General features: G+C 36.8%; 2 protein-coding genes across 2 annotated transcripts in view; one reads left to right on the top strand and one right to left on the bottom strand.

The window, feature by feature from the left end:
* The window catches only part of LOC137923056 (serine-rich adhesin for platelets-like), a 44,496-nt gene extending 25,693 nt beyond the window's left edge, over window positions 1-18,803 (top strand). The window contains exons 13-32 of the mRNA XM_068766178.1: window positions 134-1,143; window positions 1,226-1,268; window positions 1,832-3,069; window positions 3,152-3,194; window positions 4,976-5,991; window positions 6,090-6,132; window positions 6,345-7,402; window positions 7,485-7,527; window positions 8,194-9,167; window positions 9,250-9,292; window positions 9,504-10,465; window positions 10,543-10,585; window positions 10,793-11,535; window positions 12,081-12,123; window positions 12,281-12,978; window positions 13,402-13,444; window positions 13,521-14,017; window positions 15,284-15,326; window positions 16,795-17,021; window positions 18,549-18,803. Of these exons, the coding sequence (XP_068622279.1) occupies window positions 134-1,143; window positions 1,226-1,268; window positions 1,832-3,069; window positions 3,152-3,194; window positions 4,976-5,991; window positions 6,090-6,132; window positions 6,345-7,402; window positions 7,485-7,527; window positions 8,194-9,167; window positions 9,250-9,292; window positions 9,504-10,465; window positions 10,543-10,585; window positions 10,793-11,535; window positions 12,081-12,123; window positions 12,281-12,978; window positions 13,402-13,444; window positions 13,521-14,017; window positions 15,284-15,326; window positions 16,795-17,021; window positions 18,549-18,596 (8,858 nt within the window). The 3' untranslated portion in view covers window positions 18,597-18,803. The remainder of the gene's footprint in view (window positions 1-133; window positions 1,144-1,225; window positions 1,269-1,831; window positions 3,070-3,151; window positions 3,195-4,975; window positions 5,992-6,089; window positions 6,133-6,344; window positions 7,403-7,484; window positions 7,528-8,193; window positions 9,168-9,249; window positions 9,293-9,503; window positions 10,466-10,542; window positions 10,586-10,792; window positions 11,536-12,080; window positions 12,124-12,280; window positions 12,979-13,401; window positions 13,445-13,520; window positions 14,018-15,283; window positions 15,327-16,794; window positions 17,022-18,548) is intronic.
* Window positions 18,804-19,581: 778 nt separating this feature from the next.
* On the bottom strand, window positions 19,582-21,237 carry LOC137923055 (myb-like protein V). Its single transcript, XM_068766177.1, has 2 exons — window positions 21,145-21,237; window positions 19,582-21,075 (listed from the first exon to the last, which is right to left on the bottom strand). Exons 1-2 carry the CDS (start codon window positions 21,163-21,165, stop codon window positions 19,582-19,584), a joined length of 1,515 nt encoding a protein of 504 aa, XP_068622278.1. The 5' UTR covers window positions 21,166-21,237.
* Between the last annotated feature and the right edge of the window lie 675 nt (window positions 21,238-21,912).

Here is a 21,912-nt window from a genome sequence, read left to right as displayed (position 1 = left end):
AAAACCTGACGTGATAGAGAAAAACCGTTTTCAGATTTGTAATCAACAGAAAAACTGCTTTAGAAAGTGTAATCATCAAACAAGATATTTTTGGGTTGTTATTAAGTGTAATTATTTTGTCATTATTTTACAGGATCCTCAACCACGGATAGTACACGCGAAGAGTACACATCAACAGCTCTTCCAGGAAGTACCAGCAGTGCTAGCAACTCACCGGTCACTGAAATTGATGTACCGAGTACAAGTGCAAAGGATATAACGACAACCATAACAACAACTGAGCAAATTACAACTACTCCTGAAGATGTGCAGACCACGATTGATGACAAGGAGTCTACTACTGTTCCCTCAGAAACTACTGTTGATTACGAAACTACAGGTCATTGGACTATGACAACACAAGAATCAGCTTCAACTGACTCTGAGAAAAGTACAACTGATGCTATACCACCATCCACTGCAGAAACTAGTTCCAGTAGTCAATCTAGTACAGAAGCAGATGTAACGACTGCAACCGCAAGAGATACAACGACAACAACAACAACTGAACAAATTACCACTACTGCTGAAGATGTGCAGACAACGAATGATAACAACGAGTTTACCACAGTACCGGCTCCAACCACACAAACATCTAAATCCACAACTGATGGATCGATAAAAGAAACCACCACAACTGAAGTAGTGCAACCATCAGAAACTACTCTAGGATATGAAACTACTGGCCATTGGACTATGACAACGCAAGAATCAACTTCTACTGATTTTCAGCCAAGTACCAGTGATGGAATAACACCTTCTACTGCAGAAACTGCAACAAAAACTACAACAAGTCAGGTGGAAAGTACAGTCACAGAGATCGGAGAAACCACTTCGGAGAGGCTGCCTACAACGATTGGAGAAGTACAATCTACCGCTAAACCAGACGTCTCTCAAACAACTGTCGATGCTATAACCACAGAGAGCTTTGTCTCGACCACGAGTAAGCCGATGCCCACAACTCCGGATGTGCCTTTGTGTCCGGGTGGTATGAGCGGGAACATCCCTCATCCCGAACGATGCGATTGGTACATCATGTGCATCGGAGGGATCGCGATAGAACTGACTTGCAGCAACGGGTTCGAGTTCGATCCTGACGTTGGTGTGAGTAGAATTGTATTTAAATAAATACTTTATCAACGACAAGTAACTAATATGCTATTAATGGTAATTTACTCCTTTTCAGGATTGTGTTCTGATAAGCGACAGTGGATGCACGGCTATGAAAGGTAAGAAATTGATTATATATATTAATTAGACTTTCCATTTTCCTGTTAATAGATAAGAAAGATAGTTTTCGATAATAATTTAGGTGGGTGGTTGTTGACGATTTGTGGAATTTAAAGGGTTAGCGTCTTATTAAAAGACGTTTGTAACACTTTATCAATTTATTTAACACACGAACAAATTTTTATAAGCGCTTGAGTGCGAGGAAAAAGGACGTGCATTCGTCGTAGGACTCTGGGGCGCAATGTGCTTTGCGACCGAGTGAAAGCGGGCAATAGAACAAAGGCGCAAAAGAAACAAAAGAAACAAAAGTAACAAAAGGTCTGCGCCCGCGTCACCGGTGCGTGCATGTGCCCGCTGCACTAATTCGGCACACTAAGTTCGCCCGTCGGCTACGCTCGCCCACAAAATCTTACACCTATTATTCATTCAGACATCACATCAGTATATATACGACTCCCACAAATTAAATTGTACGCAAAATTCAAAGGAATATGCATGATTTGGTATAAACTTTTGCCACAATATCTAACTGACGTTAATTAATTTTGTCATTATTTTACAGGATCCTCAACCACGGATAGTACACGCGAAGAGTACACATCAACAGCTCTTCCAGGAAGTACCAGCAGTGCTAGCAACTCACCGGTCACTGAAATTGATGTACCGAGTACAAGTGCAAAAGATACAACGACAACCACAACAACAACTGAGCAAATTACAACTACTCCTGAAGATGTGCAGACCACGATTGATGACAAGGAGTCTACTACTGTTCCCTCAGAAACTACTCTTGATTACGAAACTACAGGTCATTGGACTATGACAACACAAGAATCAGCTTCAACCGACTCTGAGAAAAGTACAACTGATGTTATAAAACCATCCACTGCAGAAACTAGTTCCAGCAGTCAATCTAGTACAGAAGTTGATGTAATGACTACAACCGCAATAGATACAACGACAACCACAACAACAACTGAGCAAATTACAACTACTCCTGAAGATGTGCAGACCACGATTGATGACAAGGAGTCTACTACTGTTCCCTCAGAAACTACTCTTGGTTACGAAACTACAGGTCATTGGACTATGACAACACAAGAATCAGCTTCAACTGACTCTGAGAAAAGTACTACTGATGTTATAAAACCATCCACTGCAGAAACTGATGTAATGACTACAACCGCAAGAGATACAACAACAACTGAACAAATTACCACTACTGCTAAAGATGTGCAGACAACGAATGATAACAACGAGTTTACCACAATTCCGGTTGCAACTACACAAACATCTAAATCTACAACTGATGGATCGATAAAAGAAACCGCCACAACTGAAGTAGTGCACCCATCGGAAACTACTCTAGGATATGAAACTACTGGCCATTGGACAATGACAACACAAGAATCAACTTCTACTGATTTTCAGCAAAGTACCAGTGATGGAATAACACCCTCTACTGCAGAAACTGCAACAAAAACTACAACAAGTCAGGTGGAAAGTACGGTCACAGAGATCGGAGAAACCACTTCGGAGAGGCTGCCTACAACGACTGGAGAAGTTCAATCTACCGCTAAACCAGACGTCTCTCAAACAACTGTCGATGTTATAACCACAGAGAGCTTTGTCTCGACCACGAGTAAGCCGATGCCCACTCCGGATGTGCCTTTGTGTCCCGGTGGTATGAGCGGGAACATCCCTCATCCCGAACGCTGCGACTGGTACATCATGTGCATCGGAGGGATCGCGATAGAACTGACTTGCAGCAACGGGTTCGAGTTCGATCCTGACGTTGGTGTGAGTGGAATTGTATTTAAATAAATACTTTATCAACGATAAGTAACTAATGTTCTATTCACTGTAATTTATTCCTTTTCAGGATTGTGTTCTGATAAGCGACAGTGGGTGCACGGCTATGAAAGGTAAGAGATTGATTATATATATAATAATTAGACTTTCCATTTTCTTGTTAATAAATAAAAAAGATTGTTTTCGATAATAATTTAGGTGAGTGGTTGTTGACGATTTATGGAATTTAATTGTAAGCAAAACTCAAAGGAATATGCAAGATTTGGTATAAACTTTTCCAACAATATCTTACTGAGAATGGTAACGCTGATCAACAAAAAAACTTTCGAAAAATGTCTTGGAAACCTACACTTGTTTTAAGACAAGTAAGACATGCTGATTACAAATATAGAAACCGTTTGTCTCTATCACCCACCGTTGTTGAGATATTTGGCATTGACCATTTATATATGCTTAATATTGTATCAAAGCAAACAACTCGCAGGCTAGTTATAGTAGAGCACATATCGCTGAATAGAGTAATACTTAACATAAATACACATAGTTTAAGATATAATGCACTTGGAAAATACATAGGTATTACGTAAAGTTCCTTAAATTAAAAGTTAGTTTGGTTTGAATTTCTTGGCTGTAGACTTGCGTTTGTTCTGACAATTTGGCATGTTGCGCTGAAGCATCCAGCAATAGTTGGCTAACATTGCTGCACTCCATCGGCCTTGATAGCGTGACTCCATCACCGAGATGTCCTGATGAAAACGTTCACCATGTTCATCACTAACAGAACCTAGGTTTTCCGGAAAGAAGTCGAGATGTGAGTCGAGGAGATGAATCTTGAGGGACATGTTACAACCCATTAACTTGAACGCGCTAATGCACTTCTGCACAATATTTACATAGTCAGGAGATTTATTATTTCCAAGGAAATTAGCTACAACAGACTTAAATGCCAACCATGCTTTTTTTCATTTCTGCTGAGTAAATCTTCGAAGCGACTGTCTGCTATGATCTTCCTTATTTGTTGACCTATGAATACACCTTCTTTCACTTTCGCATAACTCAACTCTGGAAACTTGTTGCATAGGTACCGAAAAGCATCTGAGTTTTTGTCTAGTGCCTTCACGAAGTTTTTCATGAGCCCCAGCTTTATATGAAGTGGAGGCATAATAACTGTTTTCACGCTCAATCAATGGCACACGCAGGACGTTTTTACTACCTGGCTCCATTTTATCTCTAATGGGCCAATTCTTATTTATATAGTGGTGCTTCCTATTTTTGCTGTCCTACTTGCAGATAAAGCAGCAGTACTTGGTGTACCCTGTCTGCATTCCCATGAGAATAGTGATCACTTTTAAATCACCATACATACTCCAATTGTAATCGCGATAGTAAATTTTTTCAAGAAGTAGCGACATGGTTTCGTACGTCTCTTTTAGATGAGTAGGATAACCAACTGGTACTGATGCATACATGTTTCCATAGTGTAATAATACAGCCTTCAAACTTGCCTTGGAGGAATCAATAAATAGACGCCATGCTTCAGTCTTATGTTCTACACCGAGGCTTGACATAAGACCTTGGATGTCAGTCCGGTAGTACATATTGTCACTCATTGCAAAGAACTGCACGAGTTCTATGTGTCTGTGTCGAAATTGTGAAGTTCTTGTACCTGGTGATAGCAAATTAAACTCTTTCAGACTTGAACCTAGCAGTTCAGCTTGACCAATAAGGGATTAAAAAACGTATGTTTATGTTAATATCTTAAAAACCTGACGTGATAGAGAAAAACCGTTTTCAGATTTGTAATCAACAGAAAAACTGCTTTAGAAAGTGTAATCATCAAACAAGATATTTTTGGGTTGTTATTAAGTGTAATTATTTTGTCATTATTTTACAGGATCCTCAACCACGGATAGTACACGCGAAGAGTACACATCAACAGCTCTTCCAGGAAGTACCAGCAGTGCTAGCAACTCACCGGTCACTGAAATTGATGTACCGAGTACAAGTGCAAAAGATACAACGACAACCACAACAACAACTGAGCAAATTACAACTACTCCTGAAGATGTGCAGACCACGATTGATGACAAGGAGTCTACTACTGTTCCCTCAGAAACTACTCTTGGTTACGAAACTACAGGTCATTGGACTATGACAACGCAAGAATCAGCTTCAACCGACTCTGAGAAAAGTACAACTGATGTTATAAAACCATCTACGGCAGAAACTAGTTCCAGTAGTCAATCTAGTACAGAAGTTGATGTAACGACTACAACCGCAAGAGATACAACGACAACAACAACAACAACAACTGAACAAATTACCACCACTTCTAAAGATGTGCAGACAACGAATGATAACAACGACTTTACCACAGTTCCGGTTACAACTACACAAACATCTAATGCTACAACTGATGGATTGATAAAAGAAACCACCACAACTGAAGTAGTGCAACCATCAGAAACTACTCTAGGATATGAAACTACTGGCCATTGGACTATGACAACGCAAGAATCAACTTCTACTGATTTTCAACAAAGTACCAGTGATGGAATAACACCCTCTACTGCAGAAACTGCAACAAAAACTACAACAAGTCAGGTGGAAAGTACGGTCACAGAGATCGGAGAAACCACTTCGGAGAGGCTGCCTACAACGACTGGAGAAGTTCAATCTACCGCTAGACCAGACGTCTCTCAAACAACTGTCAATGCTATAACCACAGAGAGCTTTGTCTCGACCACGAGTAAGCCGATGCCCACAACTCCGGATGTGCCTTTGTGTCCGGGTGGTATGAGCGGGAACATCCCCCACCCGGAGCGCTGCGACTGGTACATCATGTGTATCGGAGGGATCGCGATAGAACTGACTTGCAGCAACGGGTTTGAGTTCGATCCTGACGTTGGTGTGAGTAGAATTGTATTTAAATAAATACTTTTTCAACGATAAGTACTAATATTTACTATGTACTTATGTTCCATTTATGGTAATTTATTCCTTTTCAGGATTGTGTTCTGATAAGCGACAGTGGGTGCACAGCTATGAAAGGTAAGAGATTGATTATATATATTAATTATACTTTCCATTTTCCTGTTAATAGATAAGAAAGATTGTTTTAGATAATAATTAAGGTGGATGGTTGTTAACGATTTGTGGAATTTAATTGTAAGCAAAACTTAAAGGAATATGCAAGATTTGGTATAAACTTTTGCCACAATATCCAACTGAGAATGTTAATTAATTTCGTCATTATTTTGCAGGATCCTCAACCACGGATAGTACTCGCGAAGAGTACACATCAACAGCTCTTCCAGGAAGTACCAGCAGTGCTAGCAACTCACCGGTCACTGAAATTGATGTACCGAGTACAAGTGCAAAAGATACAACGACAACCACAACAACAACTGAGCAAATTATAACTACTCCTGAAGATGTGCAGACCACGATTGATTACGAGGAATCTACCACAGTTCAAGTTACAACTACACAAACTTCCAAGTCTACAACAGATATTTCCACAAAGGAAACTACAACAGCTGAAGCAATTCAACCTTCAGAAACTACTACAGATTATCAAAAAACTACAGAGCAGTGGTCAATGTCAACAGAAGAATCCGCTTCAACTGACTCTAAGCCGAGCACAACTGACGAAATAAAACCACCCATTGCGGAAACCAGTACTAGCAGTCAACCTAGTTCTGAAGTTTATGTACCGAGTACAACCGCAAGAGATACAACGACAACAACAACAACAACTGAACAAGTTACCACCACTGCTAAAGATGTGCAGACAACGAATGATAACAATGAATTTACTACGGTTCCGGCTGCAACTACACAAACATCTAGTTCTACAATTGATGGATCGATAAAAGAAACCGCTACAACTGAAGTAGTGCAACCATCAGAAACTACTCTAGGATATGAAACTACTGGTCATTGGACTACGACAACACAAGAATCAACTTCGACTGAGTTTCATCAAAGTACCACTGATGGTGTAAAACCCTCTACTGCAGAAACAGTCACAGAGATCCGAGAAACCACTTCGGAGAGGCTGCCTACAACGATTGGAGAAGTACAATCTACCGCTAAACCAGACGTCTCTAAAACAACTGTCGATGCTATAACCACAGAGAGCTTTGTCTCGACCACGAGTAAGCCGATGCCCACAACTCCGGATGTGCCTTTGTGTCCGGGTGGTATGAGCGGGAACATCCCTCACCCGGAGCGCTGCGACTGGTACGTCATGTGCATCGGAGGGATCGCGATAGAACTGACTTGCAGCAACGGGTTCGAGTTCGATCCTGTCGTTGGTGTGAGTAGAATTGTATTTGAATAAATACTTTATCAAGGATAAGTAACTAATATTCTATTCATGGTAATTTATTACTTTTCAGGATTGTGTTCTGATAAGCGACAGTGGGTGCACGGCTATGAAAGGTAAGAGACTAGTTATAAATGTTTATTAGAATTTTATATTTTTTTTACTAATGAATAGGAAAGTTTGATTAAAAACAAAGATTTAGTTGAAATAGTAATTAGCTATAATGTAATAAAAAAGAATTTAGTAAAGAAAAGTCATAAAAATTTTTGTTACTTTTATGTTTTTTGTGGTAATAAGTGTTGGAAACATATTGCTTAAACTACTGAACAAATAACTTTGTAAAAGTGATCACAAAAAATCGTGACCATTTTTGTCGTCCCATAAATTGGTATTTACCTCTTGTCGTACATAAGTGTTCACTTAAATCAAAATGAAGATAATTATTAATAAATCTACAAATGTTTATGTTTCGGAAATTTATGTGAGTGATGACGAATAAGAACCCGGCTAAGTTTGTTGTGACCTCTTCTCTGACTATAGTGTGCTAAAAACCATCGTGGCTTTATATTAAGTTGGTGAAGGTCATTACAAAAGAGCTCAATTAGCTTTTAGTTTCTTTGGAATAGGGCTCTTCTAGTATTTTTCTTATAAAGTATAAAAGTGATTCTAGAAACGATGCTTAGTAGGTAATTTTGTTAATAAATGAAAATGTAATATTTCTAACATTAATTTACCGGGAACACCAATTGTAAGTGTAAACTTACTCAGTCATTATCTTTCAGGATCAACAACTACCGCCAGTACAAGTGACGAGTACACAACAACAACCCTTATAGGAAGTACCAGCAGTACTACCTACCCACCGACTATTGAAGTTGATGTACCGAGTACAACCGCAAGAGATACAATGACAACAACAACACAAACTGAACAAATTACAACAACTCCTGAAGATGTACAGACCACGATTGATGACAAGGAGTCTACTACTGTTCCCTCAGAAACTACTCTTGGTTACGAAACTACAGGTCATTGGATTATGACAACACAAGAATCAGCTTCAACCGACTCTGAGAAAAGTACAACTGATGTTATAAAACCATCTACGGCAGAAACTAGTTCTAGCAGTCAATCTAGTACAGAAGTTGATGTACCGAGTACAACCGCAAGAGATACAACGACAACAACAACAACTGAACAAATTACCACTTCTGCTAAAGATGTGCAGACAACGAATGATAACAATGAATTTACCACAGTTCCGGTTGCAACTACACAAACATCTAAATCTACAACTGATGGATCGATAAAAGAAACCACCACAACTGAAGCAGTCCAATCAACAGAAACTACTCTAGGATATGAAACAACTGGTCATTGGACTATGACAACACAAGAATCAACTTCGACTGAGTTTCAGCAAAGTACCACCGATGGTGTAAAACCCTCTACTGCAGAAACAGTCACAGAGATCCGAGAAACCACTTCGGAGAGGCTGCCTGCAACGATTGAAGAAGTTCAATCTACCGCTAGACCAGACGTCTCTCAAACAACTGTCGATGCTATAACCACAGATAGCTTTGCCTCGACCACGAGTAAGCCGATGCCCCCAACTCCGGATGTGCCTTTGTGTCCGGGTGGTATGAGCGGGAACATCCCTCATCCCGAACGCTGCGACTGGTACGTCATGTGCATCGGAGGGATCGCGATAGAACTGACTTGCAGCAACGGGTTTGAGTTCGATCCTGACGTTGGTGTGAGTGGAATTGTATTTAAATAAATACTTTATGCACGATAAGTAACTAATGTTCTATTCATGGTAATTTATTCCTTTTCAGGATTGTGTTCTGATAAGCGACAGTGGATGCACGGCTATGAAAGGTAAGAGATTGATTATATATATTAATTAGACTTTCCACTTCCTGTTATTAGATAAGAAAGATTGATTTAGATAATAATTTAGGTGAAAGGTTGTTAACGATTCGTGAAATTTAATTGTAAGCAAAACTTAAAGGAATATGCAAGATTCGGTATAAACTTTTGCCACAATATCTAACTGAAAATGTTAATTAATTTTGTCATTATTTTACAGGATCTTCAACCACGGATAGTACACGCGAAGATTACACATCAACAGTTCTTCCAGGAAGTACCAGCAGTGCTAGCAACTCACCGGTCACTGAAATTGATGTACCGAGTACAAGTGCAAAAGATATAACGACAACCACAACAACAACTGAGCAAATTACAACTACTCCTGAAGATGTGCAGACCACGATTGATGACAAGGAGTCTACTACTGTTCCCTCAGAAACTACTCTTGGTTACGAAACTACAGGTCATTGGACTATGACAACACAAGAATTAGCTTCAACCGACTCTGAGAAAAGTACAACTGATGTTATAAAACCATCTACGGCAGAAACTAGTTCTAGCAGTCAATCTAGTACAGAAGTTGATGTACCGAGTACAACCGCAAGAGATACAACGACAACAATAATAACAACTGAACAAATTACCACTACTGCTCAAGATGTGCAGACAACGAATGATAACAACGAGTTTACCACAGTACCAGCTCCAACCACACAGACATCTAATACTACAACTGATGCATCGATAAAAGAAACCGCTACAACTGAAGTAGTGCAACCATCAGAAACTACTTTAGATCGTGAAACTACTGGCCATTGGACAATGACAACGCAAGAATTAACTTCTAATGATTTTCAGCCAAGTACCACCGATGGTGTAAAACCCTCAACAGAGATCGGAGAAACCACGTCGGAGAGGCTGCCTACAACGATTGGAGAAGTACAATCTACCGCTAAACCAGACGTTTCTCAAACAACTGTCAATGCTATAACCACAGATAGCTTTGCCTCGACCACGAGTAAGCCGATGCCCCCAACTCCGGATGTGCCTTTGTGTCCGGGTGGTATGAGCGGGAACATCCCTCATCCCGAACGCTGTGACTGGTACATCATGTGCATTGGAGGGATCGCAATAGAACTGACTTGCAGCAACGGGTTCGAGTTCGATCCTGACGTTGGAGTGAGTAATAATTTGTTATGGTACTTTATCACCGATAAGTAACTATGATAATATTCATTGAAAATTTTCCTTTTCAGGATTGTGTTCTGATAAGCGACAGTGGGTGCACGGCTATGCAGGGTAAGAGATTGATTATGTTAACTAGAGTTTACACTTGTCTGTTAATGGATTAGTAAGGTTAATAAAGATAAAGATTAAAATGAATGGTTGTTGAATGTGTGTGAAATTATGTTGTTAGCAACACTGATATGAAATATATAATTACTTATAAACTTTTGGCATAAACTTCAATTATGAATGTACGTTAATTTTGTTAATACTTTTCAGGATCATCACCCACGGCTACTACACGCGAAGAGTACACATCAACCGCCGTAACAGGAAGTACCAGCAGTGCTAGCGATCCACCGAGAACTGAAGTTGATGTAAAGACTACAACCGCAAAAGATACAACAACAGTAACAACAACAACTGAAGAAATTACAACTACATCCGACGATGTGCAGACCACGATTGACGACAAGGAGTTAACCACCGTTCCGGTTGCAACTACACAAACATCTAAATCTACAACTGATGGATCGATAAAAGAAACCACCTCAACTGAAGTAATGCAATCCTCAAAAACTACTCCAGATTATAAAACTACTGGTTATTGGACTATGACAACAGAAGAATCAACTTCTACTGATTTTCAGCAAAGCACCAGTGATGGAATTAAACCTTCTACTGCAGAAATTGTAACTAAAACTACTATTAGCCAAGTTGAGAATACAGTCACCGAGATCGGAGAAACCACTTCGGTGAAGCAGCCTACAACGATTGGAGAAGTACAATCTACCGCTAAACCAGAAGTCTCTCAAACAACTGTCGATGCTATTACCACAGAGAGCTTTGTTTCGACCACGAGTAAGCTGATGCCCACAATTCCGGATGTGCCTTTGTGTCCCGGTGGTATGAGCGGGAACATCCCTCATCCGGAACGCTGCGACTGGTACGTCATGTGCATCGGAGGGATCGCAATAGAACTGACTTGCAGCAACGGGTTCGAGTTCGACCCCCATGTTGGGGTAAGTACAATTAAAATTTTTGTTAAAGTTTATTAGTGTGAAGTAGATCTTATGAAATTTTTCAGAAGCCGAGTTATCATATGCTCTAAAAGGAGCTTAACGAATTCATAGCTATACAAGATTCATTTTAATTACAATTTTAAACACCAGCCAAATTTGATTTAAAAATTATCAAAAAAATGTAGTTGAAGAATAGAGACGTTGACGATATTTTTTACCTTGATTCAATTTTCATTTTCGCTGACAATAAAAATAAATGCTTCCATATACAATTTATTATTCGTTGACCTAAGTTTTCTACATTAGTTAACACAACTATTAGGTTATTAAATCATATATCACAACACACACAATATATATGATTTTTATAATGTAATCTGTGCATTTTATGGCAAACAAATTTTTATCTATAAAATACTAAAGTAAACGGTAATATCAGCGACACGAATCTAAATTGAACCAGATATCTAATTCTATTTTGTATTGTCCTGTTTTTTGTATTTATTGTATTTTTATATTGTATTATTGAATATGAATTGTTTCAGGACTGTGTTCTAATAAGCGGCAATGGGTGTACGGCTATGAATGGTAAAAATAAGTTATTAATCTATTATAGAATGTGAATTCATAAAATGATTGATATGATTCACTTATGCATGTTAATAACAAATTTAATTGGAACAAAATGAATTAATAATATTATTTTTCCACCAAATTAATAACAATAATAAAAATAATTTCACAGGGTCATCTACAACGGTGAGTGCAAGTGAAGATTACTCCTCAACAACTCTTAAAGGAAGTACCGACAGCGCTAGTGACCCAACGAGTACTGTTTACGCATCAAGTATTACAGCAGAAGATTCAACAACAACAGATAAAGAACCTCCAACAGCTACCGAAGGTTTGCAGACAACAATTAATAACGAGGAGTCCACAAAACTTCCGGTTTCTACTACATTCAAGTCTATAACAGATGAAGTAGAAAACGAAACGACAACAGAAGAAATACAAGATAATGAAACTACATTAGATCATAAGACTACTAAACTGTGGACGGTGTCAACTGAAGAACAAACCTCCAATCAGCAAAGTACAACACATGACATAACACACTCTACTGAAGAAACTGTAACAAAAACTACTGCAAGTGAGGTGAAAACTACAATCACTGAGACTAAAGAAACTACGTCTAGGATTCCACCAACAGTCGTCGGAGAATCACAATCTTCTGCTAAACCGGAAGTTACGCAGACCAGTAACGATGATGTTTCGACCACAAGCACGCCGTCGCCTACAACACCATTTGTACCTTTATGTCCAGATGATGTTTATGGAAACATACCATACCCTGGCCGATGTGATTGGTACATCATGTGCATCGGCGGCATTGCTTTAGAATTTCCCTGTAGCAACGGATTTGAGTTCGATCCTAAGTCAGGTGTAAGTAGAGCTATTCTATTCCTTATGCCTTTTCAAAAAATAAGAGAGTATGCCTCATCATCGACATTATCATTTCAGCTATTGGATATCCACACTTTGACATTGGCTTCTCAACAGATTTCCACTAAGACCCGTTGGAAGCTTAAATTTATCGTTTTTGTACCTTAATATGGTAGTCTTTTCTGGTAGAAGTCATTCGCTACGCTAGCCTGTTGATGATCTCCACTTCACACCCTTAAAGCTCCAGCGGCTATTTATTCTACGCGCTACATGACCTACTCACTGCATCTTCAACTTGTTAGTCCGCTAAGCAGTCGGTCACTTTTGTTCATCGACGGATTCACTCTTTTCCTATTCTGTTCCAAAAATATATTTTTTTAAATCTTTTATGTGTATTTCTACTTAAACTGGTATTTTTTTTAGGATTGTGTCCAGATAAGCGATAATGGATGCACGGCTTTAAAGAGTAAGTAGTCAAGCATATAAATATATATAATATATAAGTTAATTTTATTAATAATTTTCAATTTGGTATTGTTTAGGTACATCTACCACTGGAAACTATGAAGCTACAACACTTGGCATTAAATCTACAGACAGGACTACTGACGGGTATTCGGACCAAACTGAAAAAACTACAGTTATGATTGAAACTACTCCAAATGACAACAACGGAACTTCAGATGATTCTGACACCGAATCACAGACTACATCAGCATCTACTGCTTCACAATCAGATGTCACAACAAAAACGTCCAATGACGGAATCAATGACGAGGCGACTGCTGCTACTGATATCCATGCACCAGAAATCTATACAACAGTAAATAATGTTAAAATAACAGAAGAAACGACAAGAGGCGACGAAGAATCAACAATGAAAGACGTAGAAACCACAACAGAAGTTGCGATTTGCCCTCCGGGTGTCTACGGGAATGTTCCTCATCCAACTTTATGTGATGCGTTTTACTTGTGCACCGGCGGGGTCCCAATACCACTGATTTGTAGTAAAGGATTTGAGTTCGACCCTGAATCTGAGGTAAGTTTTATGCTTAGTGTGTTTATGTCGTTGAAACATAATATAGCTGTTGAATTTTTGTTTGCATTAATAAGAGAGTAAAGAAAGTAGAGATTTTACATCTCAGCATTCCATGGATTTGATAAGTACCCTCATAGTTATAAGTTGAAGGATGATTTCATGAGGGTGTGGTGTGCATATCGCGCGCATCTCAAACACGCGTTTTCAGCAACGAGCTCTTACCCACGTGTCCGTCGATCGCATCGCGGCGGCGGCGGCAATGAAACGTATAAATGACAGATTTACAGTTTTGACAGTTACAGTAGACGCAACTAAAGTTTGCATCGCGCTGTTGAAAGTCTCCGTGCTCATTATAAGTGCTAGCGGAGGTGCGGTCAACATTAACAAGAAGCTACAGAAGAACAAGAAGCTACAGTACTACGACCACTCCTACAAGGGAGTTCATTTTGATACCAGTTTTTTGTATCAAATATGGTTTTTCTGGCATAATTCTCGTGCTGTTCACAAATGACCGCTGTAAACGATCTTGAATGTTAATGATTAATACTAAAAATCTTTAATTTATATCCGATCGAGGACTTGTGCGAGAGGTGACAGGCATAACCAAAACTGAAACACTCAAAAAAGTAAGTCATTAAGAGCTGTGGTGACCACACGTCGAATCCTCGACAAAGATTTTCTAGGAATGGTACGACCTTCAGTAAAGGAGATAAACTGCCAAAAAGAAAAGGGAAAACTTATGTCAGATATTATTGGTCTTTAATAATTTCCAATAAAGTTATAGCTTGTCAGCTTCCAAATCTCGTGAAACACGTAACTTCTCAGCATTCCATGCATTTATCGCACGAGTGCCGGTTCCAGCGTGTAGGGAAAGGGTTTAAATACGGTTCTCGGGGCTGACGACCCGCGTAACAGGTTTAAGAATGTCTCCTTGTAATACATGACCGTTCATTGTCACCGCACTAATACCATTACCTACGTAATGAAATTTTAGATGAAACTGCTTGAGAGCAAAGTAATGACCCGGCCCAATGTTCCTGAGGATACCTTGGGTGGTTCTATTTACACTCAATGAAGCTGAAGGCTAAAAGGCAAACGCCATATTATTATAACAACATTATTCCCTAACAAAAAACAAAAAGTTTTTTTGTTTTATTTTTATAAAAGAAATGAATTTACAATGTCTTATCCAGTTTAATTCTATATTTTACTGCAATGTTTTGTTATTGTTTAAAAATATGTTTATAAATCAAATTTTTATTTCAGAAATGTGTGATTATTTCCGCTACTGGCTGCACAGCCTCCAGAGGTAAAGATGTTTTTTTATACTCGATTTATTAATGCTTTCATTCAGAAAAAGCATTCAACGTTCACTATACATGCAATTATAGTTAGCTTGAATATGCATGCATTAAGCACATTCAAGTTAGAAGAAGTAACGAATATATTGTGCTTTTTTTTTCGAATATTTTAATTTCTAATTCAGTTAATGTATTGTTACAATTCTTTTCTATTTTCTATAAGTTACCATATACAAATATAGTTTAAATATATAAGTTAACATATACAAATATAATATGTCTGTGCATTCACATTTGGAAGCAAACGTAAACATTTTGAAAGTAAAAAAAAGTACAAGTAAGAAAAAGTTTTTTTTATGGAATCAGGCGTTACCTTGCGAAATTCCATCCCGAGTCAACTCTGTGTTTGGCACTAATCGGTGTAACATAACTCCTGAAGATGCCCCGTGGAGGGGCGAAACACGTGATGAGTGGTTTGACGGTGGCAGTTGTGTGATTCGCATTGTTTGCCGCATACTCATTTATCAGCGGGCTGGCGGGTGTACTTTGTTGCATAACTACCACTGCATGTGCGGAAGTGGCTAAATATTGGTCCTTTTCTTGCTTATACAAAAAGTGCACAAAAATACTGCATAACATAAAATGCCGTCACTTTGACAGATACGATTATACTATAATTGACATTATTCGTTCAAAAATAATCTTCGTTTTCGTTCTGAAATAGAAACGAGCGAAATTTACTTTTTAAAGGTACCGACTCGGTTTGAGAAATTGGCACGAGTTATGTAACTAATTAGTAATTATACTCGTACATATTATGCATATAATACACCTTTTACGATCTTGTAATAAAACAAAGCGTTGCATTTGAAAACAAAGATTTTTATTTTGGCATGTACTTAGGTTATATGGGCATGTTTTATATTTTTTCAAACAAAATTATACAATAATCTCACCTGAAAACAAAGATACGATATTTAAAGTTTATAGTAATGTTCCTTTTTATTATTTTATAGTTTTATAACCATCTAAGAGGAAAATTTTATGACATATCAATACAATGACATATGGCAGTCTTGTCAAACACTACAGAAAAGAAATGTAGTTCTTTAGTCAACAAAAAAAGAAAGTTCGGAATAATTAATTAATTAATTTTTTCTATTGAAATATGTCAGGCGATTAAGTCCTCTAGTAGTACAGAGTCTGCAGGAAGCTATAGTTAAAAATATCTTGTAAAGCTCTTTTTTGTAAAATAAATATATAATTAATATCGGTGATATTGCCCGATATAATACCGTTAGAGAGAATGCGACAGACCAATAACTTCTGACAGTAAATCTACAGGGACAAATAGAAAACAATAATTAATTTTTATAAATAGTTATCTGAATTTTAAAAATAAGTTTACTATCTATATTACCATTATGTTATATTAGGAATTAAGTTATTAACCTCATTAAAACTTTAAACTTACAGAAAGAACAAGCACTGTGCAAAATCCATCTATATATACGAATCCAACTGTACCAAAACAAGAAGGAACAACGGAAATAAATGCAACCACTGAAGCGACATTATGTCCGTCTGGATTTGTCGGAAACGTTGCACACCCAACACTATGCAATTCCTTCTACATGTGCACGGCCGGCACTGCCATACAACTCTATTGCAGCAATGGATTTGAATTTGATCCTGTTTCGACTGTGAGTAGTATTTTTTAATACCTTTACACGAGTTTACACTATTAGCAGATGGAGATGAGAGACGATAGACACATATGTACAAAGAGTATTTACAAACACGACCTAACGCAACGACAGCGGCCGCATCACTGATGACGTCAGAATTAAAAATCGACGAACAAATTTTAATTCAAATTTCGAACGCCCGAGTATGATTTGACATAAAAGTATTGTGGTCTTAGTGGACAGCAATACGGAGCGTGAACGTTACATGAGTATCAAAGTTTGTATCGTCGCAATTTTAAATTGAAGGATTCTTTATTTCTAAATTCAATTTGATTCTAATTTCAATCAAATTTGTCCCTTTTGGTATTCTCATGACGTCCACATGTTTCCAATTTAAATAATCTAATATGAATTAAAAAATATTATACGTTCCGGGTAGACTCGTCGAACGGCCCTTCTTGCAATCTGCCATTACATCTTTCCGATTGTGAAATCATTCAATATGTTTGTACATCCAACAAAAGTAATGATTTTATCCGTGTAGAAAAATTAGCCATAGAAAATGAATAAAAGTGCATTTATAAATATTTTGTAATGCATATATTGTTATTTTTTAAATTGGGTCATACTTGATTTAGATAGTTTTTTTTTCTTTATATCATTATAAAAAACTAACACAATGATAACGGTATTTATGTCAAAATATTTTATTTATTTATTTTATGGAAATATACACTGAGAAAATACAGATAAAAATAAATTACTATATACTAATTAAATATTATAATGTAAGTACGAATATTTAGGTAATTCAAAATTCTTTCATACATTTTACCTACATCCGAACATCAAGAACAGCTACATAGATGCATAACATGCTTTTTAATAATATAGCATGCTATGTAACGTGCTATTTGACTTATACGTGTAAATTAGAGTCAAATTCATTAAAATAACTAATTGCACGTGGCAGGAAAGTATAGCGTATGTAATTAATTACAGCAAATACATTTACAGTAAAGCTATTATAATTTCTTTGACAAATCGAATACAAAAGACGTACGCCATTACGGCGCAATTGCAAGAGCGACATGCTTCATTACGTCATCCATGTTGTTGTTGATTTATATATTTTTTTATGTTTTTTATTCCCACAATTTTTGTAGGTGACCAGTTTTTTAAATATGGTTATGTTTATTTTATTTATTATCATCATCTTCGATATATGCTCTACGCAAGGTAAAGGTCTCTCCCAAAGATCACCACGATGTCCGGTCTTGCGCTGACTGAATCCAACGACTTCCCGAGATCTTGACTACGTCTTTGGTTTACTTAGTATGGGGCAAACTCACGTCGCGTCTACCTGCACGTGGTCCCTAATCCATAACCATCAGCCCCGACGGCATCGATTGCACCATCGATGTGCCTCGCTCAAAGAAAATTCGCACGAGCAAATTCGAGCTATTTTATTAGATCACGTAGCAAAGCTAAAAAGCATTAATATTTGATTACTTTCAATGACTATATGTTTATTTGTTTCAGCAATGCGTTATAATATCAGACGACGGCTGTACCGCAAAGAGAGAATAAATAAAATGATGTGAGATAAGAAAACGATAGTATTGAAACAATGGCTGTGTTTTATTTATATTTGTTTATATTATCCGTCTGCTTTTACACCCTTTATTAACATTTATACGAAAGCCAGATGAAGCCGAGCGATGGTTCAGTATGCGCCGATGTGTTCGTCAGTTGAAGATGCTACGAAATAAAGATTATGTTTATAATGTTTTGTTTTAATTTATCCACGTGATCCCGTTCGACGAATGTGTACACGTCCATATATGTATATGTGTATATATGTCGTGATCGGTCGTGTCGATCAAAACTTATTATGCTTGTACCAACGTTGCCAAATTTCTCATTAAAAATTTCAGGAATATTCGTTTTGCCATTCCAATTTTGTTAATTTTTATTTTTTATCAAAATTTATTTATCCTTTTTTTATTTATTAACTATTTTTTTACATCATAGACAATAAATAGAGGAAAAAGAAGAAACAATTCATATGGTCCAAGAGGCGGTCATGTCGCTCGAGACTATCTCTTCCAGACAAACTTTGGATGGAGAGCAGAGATATGAATGAAAGGACTGTTTAGGTACATACAAATACATTCATATATACAAATATACATAGATACATACAAGAATCACTTACACATACATATATATTGCTATATATAAATGTATTCACGTATATATAATTATAATTTCTTATTTTAATGTTTAATAAAAAAGTATCGTGAATTTTTAATTACTGTTATATTATATACATCTTGTCTGAAAAATTGAAATCTAAATTGACCCATTAAAACAAAAAGGTTGCTCACCCCTGTACTAAATGATTATTATAAAATTTTAAGAATGCTTTCCGAATAATGATACAATCTTGAGAAAGATTGACGCATTCTTGTTATGGAAAAGCTTATTAAATGCCTAAACTAACAATAAGAAATACTTTAGAATATCATATTAAATTCTTTATTAAAATTGTTTGTGTTTCTTATACATAATATTACATGTTCAATGAAACAGGACTGTTATTGTCATTACTTCGTGACGGTATCTGTATAAATAGATCCAACTTTATTCGCGCTGACAACGGATTCACAAGTTCTGCTTTACCAATAACAGCGGGACTTTTCTGTTCTAATTGATTTGTTGCTAGTACTTTCATATTGTCTTCTATTTTGTTTACTACTATATTATCATTTATCAAATCAGTTGTTCCTTGTTCTGATATATCTAAATCATCACGACTTTCAAGAGGTCTGTCTGTTGAATCATCATTCTTGCTAAGTAACTCTGATTTATTATCAACGACATCCGCTTCTACATTGGGTTCGTCATTTTTTCTCCAAGATATACTTATCAAGTCGCTTTCATCTATTTGAGGGTTAGTAACGATTTCTGTAGTTGAAGTATCTTCTACGTTGCTCTTGTCTTGTTCTGGGTTTAAAGGTTCATTCGTTGAGGAAATATCCAATGTACTGTCTTTTATAATTGAATGAGAAACAAGTGAAGCAACATCTGTTATAAATTCGTTTCTATCCGGCGTAGTTGCGATGTCGGGTTCAAAAGCATTAAAAGAGGGTTTTCGAGCTATATAAGCAAGTTCTGTGCTACTTTGTTCTGAATTTGATGTCACCGAGCGAGATACACTGTTCACTGTTGAGCTTTTAAAGTTTTCATCACCGCCGTGTATTGACTCTTCATCAACTGATGTGAGAATGGTTTTATTTTTTCGTCTTGTTTTAAATGTGAGATCACTAATGTCTTCGGATTTCTCGTCTTCATTTTCAAAGTCATCTATGGTTTCCAAGCCGCTAAGTTCACGTTCAGGGCGCGTTCTGTTTTCTTTTGCTAAGCGTTTGCGTTTAATCTTCTTGTTATGTTTAGATTCAAGAGTATTGGGGTCTGATTGTAATATACTTTCATCTACATTTGAATTTTCAGGTAGCGCTGGACTTTTTGAATCCTTTTTATCAGATAAAAAATGTTTAATGTCCGATTCCAATGGGTAATCGTGAGTTGGTTCTCTTTTATCTAAAGAAATTTTTCCAATTAGAACTTGATCTATTGAAGCCGGTCGTCTTTCTTTGGAATTTTCGTTATGTGCGTCTAATCTTCTTGCATTTGATACTCCGTCTTCGTCGAATAAGGCAAATATTTTTGAAAAGAATTGCCTTCTTTGTTCGTCTTCATTATAAAATATTGGCGGATAAGTAGTTGATCTTAGTCTATTTAATAAATTCTTAGAATCATTTTTCTTATTGGATTTGTCACTTTTACGTTTAAAATTTTCCAGTATCTCTTCGTAATCTTGTACGGAGCGAGTGTTTCTAGTAGCTTCTGAAACTGTCTGCCCTTTGTCATTATTTATGATGTCATCTTTTATATTTTCATAATCATCTTCTTGATCGAGTTCTGAATTAGAGCTATCGATGTTGCTTCTTCTGCCTTTTCTATTTATATCGGAAACCATTTTTGACGGCTGAACAGCCTTGTCCTGAAACAATTAATGTATGATTACTACTAGGTACGTGAAATGTCAAGTATTTACATCATATAGACTTACTTTGTCATTATTCCTTGGCATATCTTGAACATCGTCTGCAGAAACGTAGATAAATACCAACAAAATGATAACTGTAACAATGACATTGATTTAGGAGATACATCATTCATAAAATAGTGAAAAGCATTTTTAAAAATAGCAATGTATAAGAGGTGGTGCAAAAGAAATGTAATAATTCGAACTGGCAGCTATATTATTACAAATTTTAAAAAAGAACTAATTTGTCGGAAAAAAAGCCAATTTTGAAATATAAAATTGATGAAATTAGGAAAAAAGGCATCACATAAGTGGCCGTGCAGATGTTTAATTGCGCTTGTTTTAAAGCATTCAGAATTGTTGCTCGAAAAATATTTGGCTCCAAATTAGCGATATCTTTTTTAATGTTAACTCTCAAGGATTGCAAAGTGCGAGGCTTGTTATGGTAAATGGAAGATTTTAAAAAGCCGAAACGAGCACGACTTCGAAAGAAGGCGATGACAAAATTCACGCTAACAACGGACAAAAATTTGTTAAATAAACAAAAACAATAATTGTTCGTTTTTGAGATTTTTATCGCTTGCTTGCTTATTAACAACTAATTCTTTATATATCTATATCATAAATGTCAAAGCATAGTGACATTTGTAAAAATCAAGGTGCATTTATATTATGACATTACTTTTGCGCCACCTGTTATATTATGTCAGCACTTCCATATAATTCCAAGATTTCCATATAATGTCACTGAATTATCATCTATAAAATGTAAGAAATTTATTAAACCAAAAA

Source organism: Battus philenor, unplaced genomic scaffold (genome assembly GCF_028537555.1).
Source record: "Battus philenor isolate CCGP_79_NKW_IND1 unplaced genomic scaffold, ilBatPhil1.0.hap1 SCAF_20, whole genome shotgun sequence".
Classification (NCBI taxonomy): Eukaryota; Metazoa; Arthropoda; class Insecta; order Lepidoptera; family Papilionidae; genus Battus; species Battus philenor.
Note: the sequence above shows the minus strand (reverse complement) of the source record. Positions and strands in the feature narration are given on the sequence as shown.